This window comes from Artibeus jamaicensis, unplaced genomic scaffold (assembly GCF_021234435.1).
Source record: "Artibeus jamaicensis isolate MK-2021 breed Jamaican fruit bat unplaced genomic scaffold, CSHL_Jam_final contig_233, whole genome shotgun sequence".
NCBI classification, from domain to species: Eukaryota; Metazoa; Chordata; class Mammalia; order Chiroptera; family Phyllostomidae; genus Artibeus; species Artibeus jamaicensis.
In genome coordinates this window covers 29419257-29432837 of record NW_026521486.1, presented here as the reverse complement: position 1 = coordinate 29432837, position 13581 = coordinate 29419257, and the positions used below count along the sequence as shown (strand labels likewise).

Below are 13581 nucleotides of genomic sequence, written 5' to 3'. Positions count from 1 at the left end.
GGTTCTGTCCCTGGGCATTTACATAGATTCCCTCTTCCTAGAAAATTCCTCTCTTATTCTTCCTTTTCACCATTTCCTCTCATCTCGTCCTGAGACGACTTTTCCCACTTCGAAGACAAGTTTTGGTTCCTTTGTTATACACATTATTCGAGAACCATGTACCTTTCATTCAGAGCTGTTTTCTACATGTGTTTTTTACACCTGTTGTTTTACACCTATCATTTGGTAATGGGCTATTTCTCCCTACCTCTAGTAGACTGCAAGTTGGAAACCTCCATAAAGGCAGAATTATGCTTCTTTTGGCTTAATATGCCAGTTTCAGAGCCTAATGAAATGTGGAACATGAGTAGGCTATCAATAAATATCTGTTCAGTGGATGAATGGGCAAATTGGACTTCAATTTCTTCATCTGTAAAATAGGGATCAGTAAAACGGGAGAAATTCTGGATTTTGGTAGTAATATTAAAGAGGTTGCTTGTGGGTTAAATCATATATTGTGAAAGTACTTTGTAAGCTATACATCATTACTGAGTTGTGATTTATTTTTAAAATGATAATTATTTTATCAAATAAATTTTGACAAGTAGAATTAAATTATTTAAGCTTAATAGAAATAAAATCATTCCCCAAAATTTATTGTATTTACACTTGGACATTGCAAAAATCTGAAAAGTTTAAACTCTCTTAAATATATAGCTATGATGAAGAGGGTAGTATAATAATGCTTATTGGTAACATTTATTGAATGGCCTCACAAGTATTTATCCTGTAAGGTATATAATGCTCATACCTTATTTTATAAGGAAACTTGCCCAAGGTCATTCAAGTACTGTGTTAGAGCCAGATATGTTTTATTTCAAAGCTTATGTTGTCAACTGTACAATTTGGAAGCAATTCCATAAACTCTCCAAAGTACGCAAAGGAAAGATGCATATCTTTAAGTATATTCAGTTCTCCGTTCTTCATTCTTAGTATATCACCTTGACATTTCTTTCATGGAGAATATGGAATCTGTCACATTTTCCTCTTCCATAGCCATACATATCTATAGTTGTATTTATATCTTTTCTTTGCTGCCACCTGAGAGGAAGAAGTTTCTTTCTTTCCTTGGATAAAATTACCATTTACACTTCTGTTCCAGGCTACTGGTTGTTGGCATGATCTCATTTTGCCATTTCTCCTATTTCTTTGTTTTTTTTTTTTTATCTTCGCTTCGTACACGCTGCTTCTCAGTTTGTAAACATGCTTCAAGCTCTTTTACTTAAACAAGCATACAACCCCAAACTTCGAAACCATTTTCCGGCCTCCTCCAACTTTAGCAATCTTGCCTTTACCAAATGTACAATTCTCTTTTAATATGATAATAAATTACTCACTGTTCTCTGAGCCTCTTTAATTGCATTCATGTTAAACTTTTCTTTGCTGGAATATCATTTCTCTCTTCTCTACACAGAAAATTCCTATGACTATTTAAAGTCAAAATTAAATTCCTTTGTAAGGTTTTCTCTACTTTCTCTGAAAGAATTTGCTTTTCCTTTGGGCACCTATAATATGTACCTCTTTGATTACTGTACATAATATATAGTGTAGTAATCTCTAGTTTAAGTCTTCCCTTTAAATTTTATATATTTTAGAAATACTTACTATGACTTATCCTTCTGTCTCTTTCATTCACTGCCTACCAATATCCATGTACACATATTTTTGCTCAATAGATGAATGGAAGAGATACGTGATCATAAATCATGTAATTATTTAGTCAAATATGGAAGTTATAACTGTTTTCCTTTTTCATGTCCTACTCCGCCTCTGTACAATGCTAGTAAAGGAAGGCTTCGTATAAATTAATCTTCCCAATAAAGAACACAGTGGCGTGGGCAAACATTTTTGTGAAACATTTTTCCAAGAAACTAATTTTGGAAGCTAGGTACTGCCTGTTAAGTCTTGCCCTTCTTTCTGCAAAGCAATACTTTTATATCATGTGGGATGGCAAGTTCTGGTACCTTGTCACATTTTTATTTAAGCTTTTGATGTAATCCTCTGATGCCAATTCAGAGTTGCTATTTTTAAATGAATACTTTCCTTGAACTGCCTTTTAATTCCTTGGGTAATTTCTGCTTGTTATTAGCACTTAAATACTTGTGCCTGTGCATCAGGGTTCAAGAAAATAGCAACCATCTGCCAAGAAGCACAGACCTTAGCCCTCCGTCTCTGACATGCTGACAGGGCCGCCATCTCCAGTGGAAGAATCAGCACTGGGTGAGCATATTGCTGGCAGTCAGTAGTGGAAATATTAACACCCTGCAGCCCACACTAGGTAAATTAAATCTCAACATGTCTCTTGCTAAAAATAAACTAAAAGGAGGTGGTGCATCTTTAGAGAGGATTAAGTTAACAGCATTATTAAAAATTTCCCAGGCTAAAAATGGAGTACATAATTTCACAAGAGGTTAAACTATTGACAAAAATAGAAGATTCAAAGGAGAAAAAAAGCAGATCTCTGAAGAACTTACTCTGACAACTTATTTAACAAGCACATACTCTTCTCAGAAGAGGTAGCTGTTGATCTTAGGGAAGGAGAAAGGCTCATTTCTTTTTTTTTTTTAGGCCTGTATCACTATGAACTTCCCTCTCAGGACTGCCTTTGCTGTGTTCCATAAGGTTTGGACTGTTGTGTGTTCATTTTTATTTGTTTCCAGAAACTTTTTGATTTCTTCCTTGATCTCATTATTAACCCATTCATTGTTTAATAGCATGCTATTCAATCTCCATGAATTTAGGTGGTTTTGAATTTTTACCTTGAGGTTGGTTTCTAGTTTTAGTCCCTTTTGGTCTGAGAAAATGCTTCAGTTGATTTCAATTTTCTTGAATTTGTTGAGGCTTGTTTTGTATTCTAGTATGTGGTCTATCTTTGAAAATGTTCCATGTGCATTTGAAAAGAATGCCTACTTTGCTTCTTCAGAATGAAAGGTTCTACGTATATACATCTGTTAAAAAAAGAGAAAGGCTCATTTCTGAAAACACTTGTTCTCAAGATTTTTTGTAGTTCAGTGAAACTGAGAGTGGGAGTCCCAGGATGAGGACAATGGAGATAGTTTGGCGTTTTCAATGACCTTCTTTGGTGCATAATAAGAAACTGTCCGATGTGCAAATAAATCAAGTTTCTACTAAATTCTTGGAATGACACTTAATAAATCCACTCTACTTTCTAACCAGTCCCTATAATCTCCGAAAGTCTGATTAGCCAGGAAGAAATGAATTACACTGTGCAGGAGAAACAGCCAAGTATGACGAGATAGTTAACTACTGCATTTTACTATAATAAACCTATTTTAGGATAGTTTTGTTTACATATTGAAGATGTTAATAGCCCCCATATGTACCTAAGTGAATTTCTGGATTCATATCCATGTGGGGTACATATGGAGCTTAATTCTAGCTCCTCAACTCACTAGTGTCACACTGGTCCACCTGACCCCTGTCAGCCTCAGTTTCCTCATAGGTAAAATTGGGGTAACAGTATTTCTCTCACAGGATTATTGTGGATGATGAAATGAGGCATTATTAAGGGGAACTAAGTAAAAATTCAATTTTTATCCTTAAAATGCTGAGTCAAACATTTTCAAAATATGTTTCGGTAGAGAAGTTTCACGCTAAGCACAATTATACTTCACTGTCAGGAATCAGAGAATATTGAAGTCTATCCAGAGAATCTTCTTATTTTATAAACAAAAAAAAACTGAGCAGTATTACAGGTTTCATTCATACTTTTTAAATGAAATGTTCCATGAGCTTTACATTAGAATATTAGTTGGCCCATTTAAGTGTCTTTAAAATAGACCAAGGCACATCTCAATAAAACAAAATAGTTGTCTCATGAGAGTATTGTGCTTTAGAGATACAAAGATTCATTGTTTTTATCTTTATAATCACTATTTAAAAATTTTTAATACTTCCTTGAGAAGCAATTTAAATGCCATAAATGCACTCAAAGTGTACAATTCAGAAGTTTTTGGCATGTTCCCAGAGTTGTGCAACCATAACCAAGAAAGAAACCTTATATCCATTTACAACCATTCCCCATTTCCGCCCAACCTCCCCTGGCTGCAGGTGACCACTAATCTTTCTCTCTCTGTTGATTTGTCTATTCAGGACACTTCTCACAAATGAAATTATGCAATATGTGATGTTCTTTAACTTGCTTCTTTCACTTAGCATGATGTTTTCAAAGTTCATTGGTTTTGTTTTATATATATATATATATATATTTAATTTTTATTTAGTTATTTTTCGAGTACAGTTTTTTGTCTATTTCTCCCATCCCAGCCCCCCTGCCCCATGCTCCCCACCTCCCTCCCATTTCCACCCCCCTTAGTTCTCGTCTACTAAGAGGGTAAAGACACAGGGGTGTCCTTCATATTTGTTCCTCCAAATCCCTCCCCTTTTTTCCCCTTAAATTTCCTTCCCTCTCCCCTCTGGTCACTGTCCCCTTGTTCGCTATTTCAGTGTCTTTGTTTTTATTCTGCTTGCTTGTTTGTTTTGTTTAGCTTCCTGTTAAAGGTGAGATCATATGGTACTTGTCTTTCAACACCTGGCCTATTTCACTCAACATAATTTTGTAACATATATAATATTCATTCCTTTTATTATCAAAAATATTCTGTCGTGTGAAATACCACACTTTATTTACCCAGCCCTTAACTGATGCCCATTTGACCTGTTTCTACTCTCTGGATAATGCTGCTCTGTACATTCATGCATGAATGTTTGAATGGAAATGCTTTCCATTTATTGTGGGTACACAACTAAGTGTGGAACTCCTGGGTCACTATGCTAACGCATGTTTAATAGTTAAAGAACTGAAAATTGTTTTCATTTTACATTTTACATCAGCAATGTATGAGAATTTCAGTTTATCCATATTCTTAACTTACACTTATTACTGGTCTTTTTGATTACAGCCATTTTATTGAGTGTGAAGTGATATCTCATTGTGGTTTTCATTTACATTTCCCTAGTGGTTAATGATGTCAAATATCTTTTTATGTATTTATTGGACATTGTACAATTCATTTTCCTAGGGGAAATATTCATTCAGGTCCTTTGACCATTTAAAAATGGAGTTATCTATGAACATTGGAGTACATAGGTTCTTTTGGATTGTTTTTTTTTCAGGATTCTTAGGATATAATCCTAGCAGTGGAATTGCTGGGTTAAAAGGCAGATCCATTATTATTTTCTGAGTAAATTCCATACTGTTTTCCATGGTGGCTGCGCCAGTCTGCATTCTCACCAACAGTGCACTAGGCTTCCCTTTTCTCCACATTCTCTCCAACACTTGTTGTTTGTTGCTTTGTTTATGATGGCCATTCTGACTGGTATGAAATGATAGATATCTCATTGTAGTTTTAATTTGTATCTCTCTGATGGTAGTGATGCTGAGCATCTTTTCATTTGTCTCTGGGCCCTCTGTATGTCCTCCTTGGAGAAGTGTCTGCTCATCTTTTGCCCATTTTTTTAATTAAGTTGTTTGTCTTCCTAAAGTGGAGTCGTGAGTTCTTTATATGTTTTGGAGATCAAACTGGATGTATTGTTGGAAAATATGTTTTCCCATATAGTTGGTTCTCTTTTCATTTTAATGCTGTTTTCTTTAGCCATGCAGAAGCTTTTTAAATTGATGAGGTCCCATTTGTTTATTCTTTCCCTTATGTCCCTTGCTCTAGGGGACATATCAGTGAAAATATTGCCATGTGGAATGTTTGAGATTTCCCTGCCTATGTTTTCCTCTAGGACTTCCATGGTGTCACAACTTATATTTAAATCTTTTATTCACCTTGAATTTATTTTTGTGTATGGTGTAAATTGGTGATTAAATTTCATTTTTTGCATGTAGCTGTCTAGATCTCCCAAAACCATTTGTTGAAGAGGCTATTTTTTACTCCATTTTATGCTTACTGCCCCCTTTGTCCAATATTAATTGACTGTAGAGAGTTGGGTTGATTTCTGGGCTCTCTATTTTGTTCCATTGGTCTATGTGTCTGTTCTTATGACAGTACCAGGCTGTTTACAAGTGGCCTTGTAATACAGTTTGATGTAGGTATTGTGATCCCTCCTATTTTGTTCTTCTTTCTCAAAATTACTGTGGTTATTCTGGGTCATTTATAGTTCCATATACATTTTTGAAACCTATGCACCTCAGTGCTCATAGCAGCACAACTTACAATAGCCAAGTGCTGGAAACAACCCAGGTGCCCATCAGTGAATGAGTGGATTAAAAAACTATGGTATATTTACACAATAAAATACTATGCAACAGAAAAAAAGAAGGAGCTCCTACCCTTTGTGACAGCATGGGTGGAACTGGAGAGCATTATGTTATATGAAATAAGCCAGGTAGTGAGAGACAAATGCCATATGATCTCACCTTTAAGTGGCATCTAATCAACGAAACAAAAACAAGCCAAATATAACCAGAGACATTGAAATTAAGAACAATCTGATAGTAGCCAGAGGGGATAATGGAGGGAAGGGACACATGGACAAAACCAAGGGGGGTGGAAGCAAGGGCAGGATATGGGGATGGCTGGGGTGTGGGGTAAATGCAGACAACTGTAACTGAACAACAATAAAATTGTATATATATATAGTTATATATAGTTATATATATGTATATATACACACATACATAAATAAAAATAAATTAAAACGAAAACATTGAAAAATTACCTTTTCATCATTGAGTTGTAAGATTATGTATATATAATTCTGGATACAAGTCCATGATCATGTATATGATTTGCCTAAATTTTCTCTTATTCTGTAACTTGTTACCCTTAACCTGTTGAAGCAACTTCCTATTATTTAATCAGTTCAGGAATGGTAAATTAATAATTGTGCTAATATTTTAAGTCTTACTTGAGCAAAAACTAGAATTTAGTAAAAAATTCTTTGTAGATTTTGATTTTTCTTATATACCTAAATCAGGAAAAAAAGGTTAGGAATATGGTAGAAACGAGAACCTGTTTTTTCCAGAAGGGTCCTGAAATACAAGCATGAATTGTGGGTCATTATAATGAAATCAATCAATTCTTAATTGATTTTCCTACCATTACTTCTCTTATTAATTCATTAAACTGTACTAGGTAATGTGGGTCAGAAAGCTAATAGATTATTTCTTCAAATAACATAACTTAAATGTTAAACTAAGGAGCAAATGACCATAATGTATTTTAATAAGTGATTAAATATTGAGTAATTATTTCAGGTATTATTAAGCCTTTGGAAAATAGATGATCTATTATGCCTTCAGTAGCTCTTAGTGCAATGTGAGCAAAATCACATGTTCCACCTGTTGCTTATAAACAAATTGCAATAAAGTATAATTTATAAAGTAATATAGCACTGTATTAGGCAGGCATTAGTCAATTCTAGGATCTGCAGAGAAGCCTTATAATAAAGAAAAAAGCTCTAGCTTCAACTAACAAAAAAGTCTTTCCTTTTTCCCTGATCCCTTCTCCCCTTCCTTCCTTCTTTCTTTCACTCCTTCCTTCCTTCTTTTCCATCTACCACCTACCAACCTACTCACAAATCTGTCAATCATTTATCTATCATCTATATAACTACCTGTCATCTATCTGTCATTTACCAAGGAAGAGTGGGCATCTGTGTACACATTTATTAATGGAAAAAACCATGAAACTGAGTAAAAGCTTCAATGGGAGAGGTACTAAAAATGTAAGATTCTAAGAAAATTAGTAAATTTTGATCTTGGAGGATTGAGATGAAGTTAGTAACTCATAAATAATAGGAAAAGAAAACCCTTTCCCACCCCAAAAGCTTCATAAATGACACTAATTTTTAAACAAATCTAAACAAATCAGTTTGAGAGTCCTTTGTGTCTCTCTCTGCCCCACCTTTCTCCTTCCTATGGAGAATTCAGAATAGATCTGGGTTCTGCAAATCTTCTCTGACTCGAGAGATTGCAGACTTCTTTATGACGCTGGTGAGCTGATGTTATCAGGACATATTTAAAATGTATTTTCATGTCTTTGAATGTAAAATAAAAGCCAGGGAAGACCTGCTTCCCCAAACCAGAGCCAGGTTCCCACACACTTTTCCTTAACTAGAAGAAGACATCATCACCCCATCCTCACTGCTGTACCCAGTGATTTTCCCTGAGGAAATATCTGGGGAGTATATAATAGATAGTTTTATCATTATAATTGGCATATTAATTGTACAGCTACTGTAAGCATGGTATTTTGCCACACTTTGCATATGTAAATAGTAAAAAAGGTATGATTCCAATTCTTAAGAACTTTTTTCTTTTGAGGGGGGAGGAATAGATAAATTTATTTTTCCATATTTTATTTTGTTGTTTCTGTAAAAACAATACGGCTATTTTCATTTAAGAAGCTATCCTTTTTTTTTTTAAGATTTTATTTATTTATCTTTAGAGAGGAAGGGAAGGAGAAAGGGAGAAAAATATCAATGTGTGGTTGCCTCTCATGTGTCCGCTGCTGGGAACTGGCCTGCAACCCAGGTATGTGCCCGTCGTGGGAATCGAACTGCAGTACTCTGGTTCGCAGGCCCACGCTCAATCCACTGAGCTACAACCAGCCAGGGCGAAGCTATACTTCTTAAGTTCAATAACTTGAAGGTTAATACAGAAGACACAATTACAGCTTAGATTTGTTTAAACTTTGTACTCATGTTTACAATTAGCAAAATTTAATATCCATAGCTATTTAAATTGGGAAAAAACAGAGTATCTATTGAATTCATCATATAGTCCTATATTATTTTCTCTTCAAACAAATTTTTCTTATCAGTAGTATCTTGCTTGTTACATAATTCTTACCTGGAAGTCAAAAGTCCAAGTGCCTCTAAAGGGTGAGAAAATTTCCATCTTCTCAAAATGGTGTGCATTTCTGAAACGGTTCTTTCATCCCACCCGGGGGCACTGCCCAGGACCAAAGGGAGGGAGCAGTTGGCATTATCACAGTAGAAGCGATAAAACCATAAGTATCTTCTCTTTTCTTCAGACAGTCTGCAAAACCAGATTGGAAACTATAATTTACTGGAGGTTTCTATACTAACAAACATTGCTATAAACACACAGTATAAAATCTTACTCTAGTTTTTAAAGTTCCATTTTAGTTTATTTTGGAAAACACATTCTTTATCTTCTTGGAATGGTTTGAAAGGTTATTTTACCAGCTCATTTCCCACTAACTGTGTTCTTTTATAGAAAAAAATTTCAAAAATAAAAATAAAAATTTATTTCAGATAATTCACATTCTTTACTTTTTATTTATCCTTGCCTCTTTTTCAAAAATGTTATTTTAGTGGCCAAAATTTCTATCTCTTTTAGGGCAGACAAAATTTATCTGAATCCAGCAAGATGTATTACTTAGAAGAGAGGTAAGCAAGCATTTACTTAAAAAAAATTAACTTAGACCCAAGTGGGCCTGTGAAGAAATGGTATTTTTTAAAGATGAATTCCTTCACCTCAAAGCAATTTTCATCAGAGTTCAGAAAATTGTTTGGTCTAGATTTCAAAAACAAAGATCTCAATTCATCCCTTGACTCTGGCTTTAAATTCTGAGTTCACTGGGAGTTTGGAGTTAAATGCCAGTGAATAGAGCTTCCTTAAGTGTCCAAGAATTTCCCCCTGAAGAGTGGTCCCAAACAGAAGATCTAAATCTAGCACTAGGGCTCTTGAGTCACTGGTAGTTGATTATGTTTTGCTCATTTGCCTGCAGAATTCAGAACCAGAGTGCAGCTGAAGAACAGCGCTTCTCCTGTGACAATGGCAGCCTTTGAATACTGTCTCCTCCAAATGGACACTAGGGTGCTCAGCTCAAATTAGCTAAAACTCCCAAGGATGGCACTAAGAAATATTAAATACACTAAAAGTCAATATTTCTCTATAGTTTCTTTCTTTCTTTCTTTCTTTCTTTCTTTCTTTCTTTCTTTCTTTCTTTCTTTCTTTCTTTCTTTCTTTCTTTCTTTCTTTCTTTCCTCGCCTTGCATAAAACAGAAATATTTGTCTCATAGTTCTGGAAGTCTGAGAACAGGGCTTCAGCATGATCAAGCTCTGGTGAGGGCCCTCTTCTGGGTTGCAGACAGCTTGTTTTCCCATTGTATTCTTTTAAAAAATATTTCGTTGTACTTTTTTTCATTACCATTTAGTCTCTTTATGCCCTCCCACCCCTGCAATCACCACGCTGTTGTCTGTGTCCATGAGTCCTTCTTCCTTTCTGCACAATCCCTCCACCTCCTAACCTCCCCTCACCACCCTACCACCACCTAGCTGTCATCCTGCTCTCTATGAATCTATCTCTATTTTACTAGTTAGGTCAGTTTGTTCATTGGATTCCACAGATGAGTGAAACCCTGTGGTCATTATTTTTGTCTGATTGGCTAATTTTACTTAGCACAATGTTCTCCAGGTCCATCCATACTGTTGCAAAGGGTAAAGTTTTCTCTTTTTTATGTCTGAGTATTACTCCATTGTGTAGGTGTTTCATAGTTGTTTTATCCACTCATCTGAGATACCTCAAAAAATTAAAAATGAATCTGCCTTTTGATCCAGTGGTCCCTCTTCTGTAAATATATCTGAAGAAACCTAAAACACAAATTCTAAAGAACATAATAACTGCTATGTTCATTGCAGCATTATATGGAAGCAGTTTAAGGTTCATCAGTAGATGAGTGTGTAAAACATCTACAACTTCTTTTAAAGCCATCTCAATCTGCAAAATGAAAGAATTGTATTATAGGTAGTTTTTAAGGTATATCTGGTTTCCTTCCCTGTTTTGTCACTATCTTCTCTACTCAAAAGCCTTCAAAAGAAAAAATATGTAACAAAATTTTACCAAATTACTAACACTATTTTATTCTAATTAAATTTACTTTTTACGCAGTCCTGAATAATATTCTTTCCATTAATTTCTTTTATTGAAGCATAATTCACATAAAAAGAAATGCACAAATTCAGTTCAATATATTTTGGTAGGTGCTTATATTGGGTAAAACCAAAATCCTATGAAGATATAAAACAGTATTTTCATGCCGCCAGAGGCTAACACTGGTATGATTCCCTGCACTCTATATTAATATCCCTTGTTTTAGAACTTCATACAGATGGAATCAGAGTGAATACTCTCTTTTTTATAGCTTTTTCACTTAGTATAATGTTTTGGAAAATATCTTATGTTGAATATATTAGTGTATCTTTGAGAAGATTACACTTCAGTGGAGACTTACAAGGTGAGATGATTCAGTCATATGAAGAACTGAGAAAGGAGTATTTCCAGTAGAGGAAAAATCAGATAAAAAGCTCTTCACATGGGAAAAGAACTAGCACATTTGAAACATACGAAGGGGACTAATGTCACTGTCTTGAAGTGAATGAGGAGAACACAAGATAACTTGAAATTAGAAAGCAGGGAAGTAACAAGATTATCCAAAACAGAGCTCTTGATCACAATCAATAATTCAGTTTTGAACAGTTCAAACTTATTCATTCTCCAGAAAATGACTCTAACATCTGCCTCATTGATCCGTTCAATAACTTGGATTCTTCATGGACTTGTATTGATTCCTTTGTTTCCCAATTGGCTTACCCCCTAATTACTATTAATCATCAAGTCACATCTCCTCAACCTCCAAGTATACCTCCCAAGTTGAACTATTTCTTCCAATGTCCACTGCCCTCACCTTAGTTATAGTCACCATGACCTCCTACCTAAAATATCGCATTAACCTGTTTGGGGTCCTGCTTGCTGATACTCTTACTTCCTTCCCAGTCTATTCTTCAGATTGTGGTCAAAGGGATTACTTAAAAAGATCACTAAGATTACCTGACTCCCCTGTTCAAAACCTTTAAATTATTTCTCATTCTTGGAATAAAATGCTTTATCATGTTATATGTTTATCACAGTCTGTATGTAAAGAACTACTTTCTCAGTATTATGTTTTTGGTATGTTATTATTGAACACAGCCAGTTGTAGCTTAGATATTGCTAAGTTATAAGTACAAAGTTCATAATTCGGTTATAGTTCTTCCAGGGACTTTGGTTTTATTCAGAGAATTACTGTTTGACAAAATGAAAGGACTCTTAATCAATAGTTTAGTGATATTAAAACATGATTTACTTATGTAATTTAAAAATCTGCTAAGACAATAAAATTTTGCTTTTTGCTGCTTACTAAAACAACTTTATATGCACTCTAATGATGGTTAAGCAATGGTTTACCCATGTTAAATGCTGATATATATTGAATCACTCTCCGCTTTTTTGTTTGAACTGAATAATTTCCCATCTTTCTTTGACTAAAGTTAAAGTTGCTTAATACCACAGGCAAAATAAAAGACATGCAAAACTACTAATTTAGCTCCTATACATGGATTGATTACCTACAGGTGTCACTTTAGTAACTGAAAGAAAGAAAGGTTCACTCTTCTTATTTTTTTTCACTCTTTAAAGTTTTGAATACATCCAGTGTGACTGATGGTGTCACGACAAGCCAGCAACCCTGACTGACGAGACCTGGTCACTTACAGTAAGGGAGACTGTTTCTGTGAAAGTTTGGCGATATGTTTTAAACACTCTTTCGGTGGTTCCTCAGCATTACTTCTATTATCTTCAAAATCAGGTTTCACGTGCTCCCACTCAGTAGCTGGAAAGTCAATCTGAAATAAAGAAATGGTTTGACATGTACTGAAAACTAAAATATGTTATTAATTTACTATTCTCTACCTTAGATTTTTAGAAATGAGAGTTCCTATCTTTTCTGTTATTTATTACTTAAAAATAAGTTTTAAAATAATTAGGGTTTGGACTTGATATTTAAGTATACATGGTATTTAGCAAACCCTCAATTCTTTATATAATTGGCATAAATTAGTAATCTATAATGTTGTCTGAGGAAAAATGAGAAAAATAATAACAACATATAAACTTTTCATAAAATTAAATATATGGTTTTTTTAATGTTGAAATTATGGCCTTTCTATATTAAGAATTAAGAGGCATTTCTATTATTAAATGATTAAAGTTATAGGAGGTAATTACATATTTTCATGTAATCATTTAGTTCATTAAAGTCTGTGAACCATTTTGCAGAAATGAGAGTAGAATCTTCTCTGGTAGAGACCAGTTTTGCAAGGATATGAGCAATGGAAAATTTTTGCATTGACTCTGTAGTTTAGATTCATAGACGAGGCCAGAACACAGGTCTGCTTTTTTCCTGGCTCAGTGTACTTTCCATTAGCCCTGTTTCAGTGATAATTTAGTTTTAGCAAATAATGTAACAGTTAACTAAAAACATGCTTTCAAACAGTATAAATGAGCTAAACATTCTAGAGCTCCATATATTTGCTTAAGGTTATCATACTTTTTACAATTTACATACTAAAAAATCTGCATAATTTATTTTCTTGGCTAAATTATGTTAAGTTGCAATCTCAGAGAAAACTGAGGCGTGTTAGGAGGTAGACTTCTGTGAGTTATAACTGGAAAACAGTTCAGTCTGTTTAGGTTCTTATTTTGTAAAAAAATTTAGCAGTTTCAT

General features: G+C 34.4%; 1 protein-coding gene across 1 annotated transcript in view; it reads right to left on the bottom strand.

The window, feature by feature from the left end:
* PIK3C2G (phosphatidylinositol-4-phosphate 3-kinase catalytic subunit type 2 gamma) overlaps window positions 1-13581 on the bottom strand; it is a 278883-nt gene that overhangs the window by 163235 nt on the left and 102067 nt on the right. Inside the window, exons 18-19 of the mRNA XM_037136665.2 lie at window positions 12570-12700; window positions 8861-9049 (exon numbers count right to left, since the gene is read on the bottom strand). Coding sequence (XP_036992560.2) covers window positions 8861-9049; window positions 12570-12700 — 320 coding nt within the window. The remainder of the gene's footprint in view (window positions 1-8860; window positions 9050-12569; window positions 12701-13581) is intronic.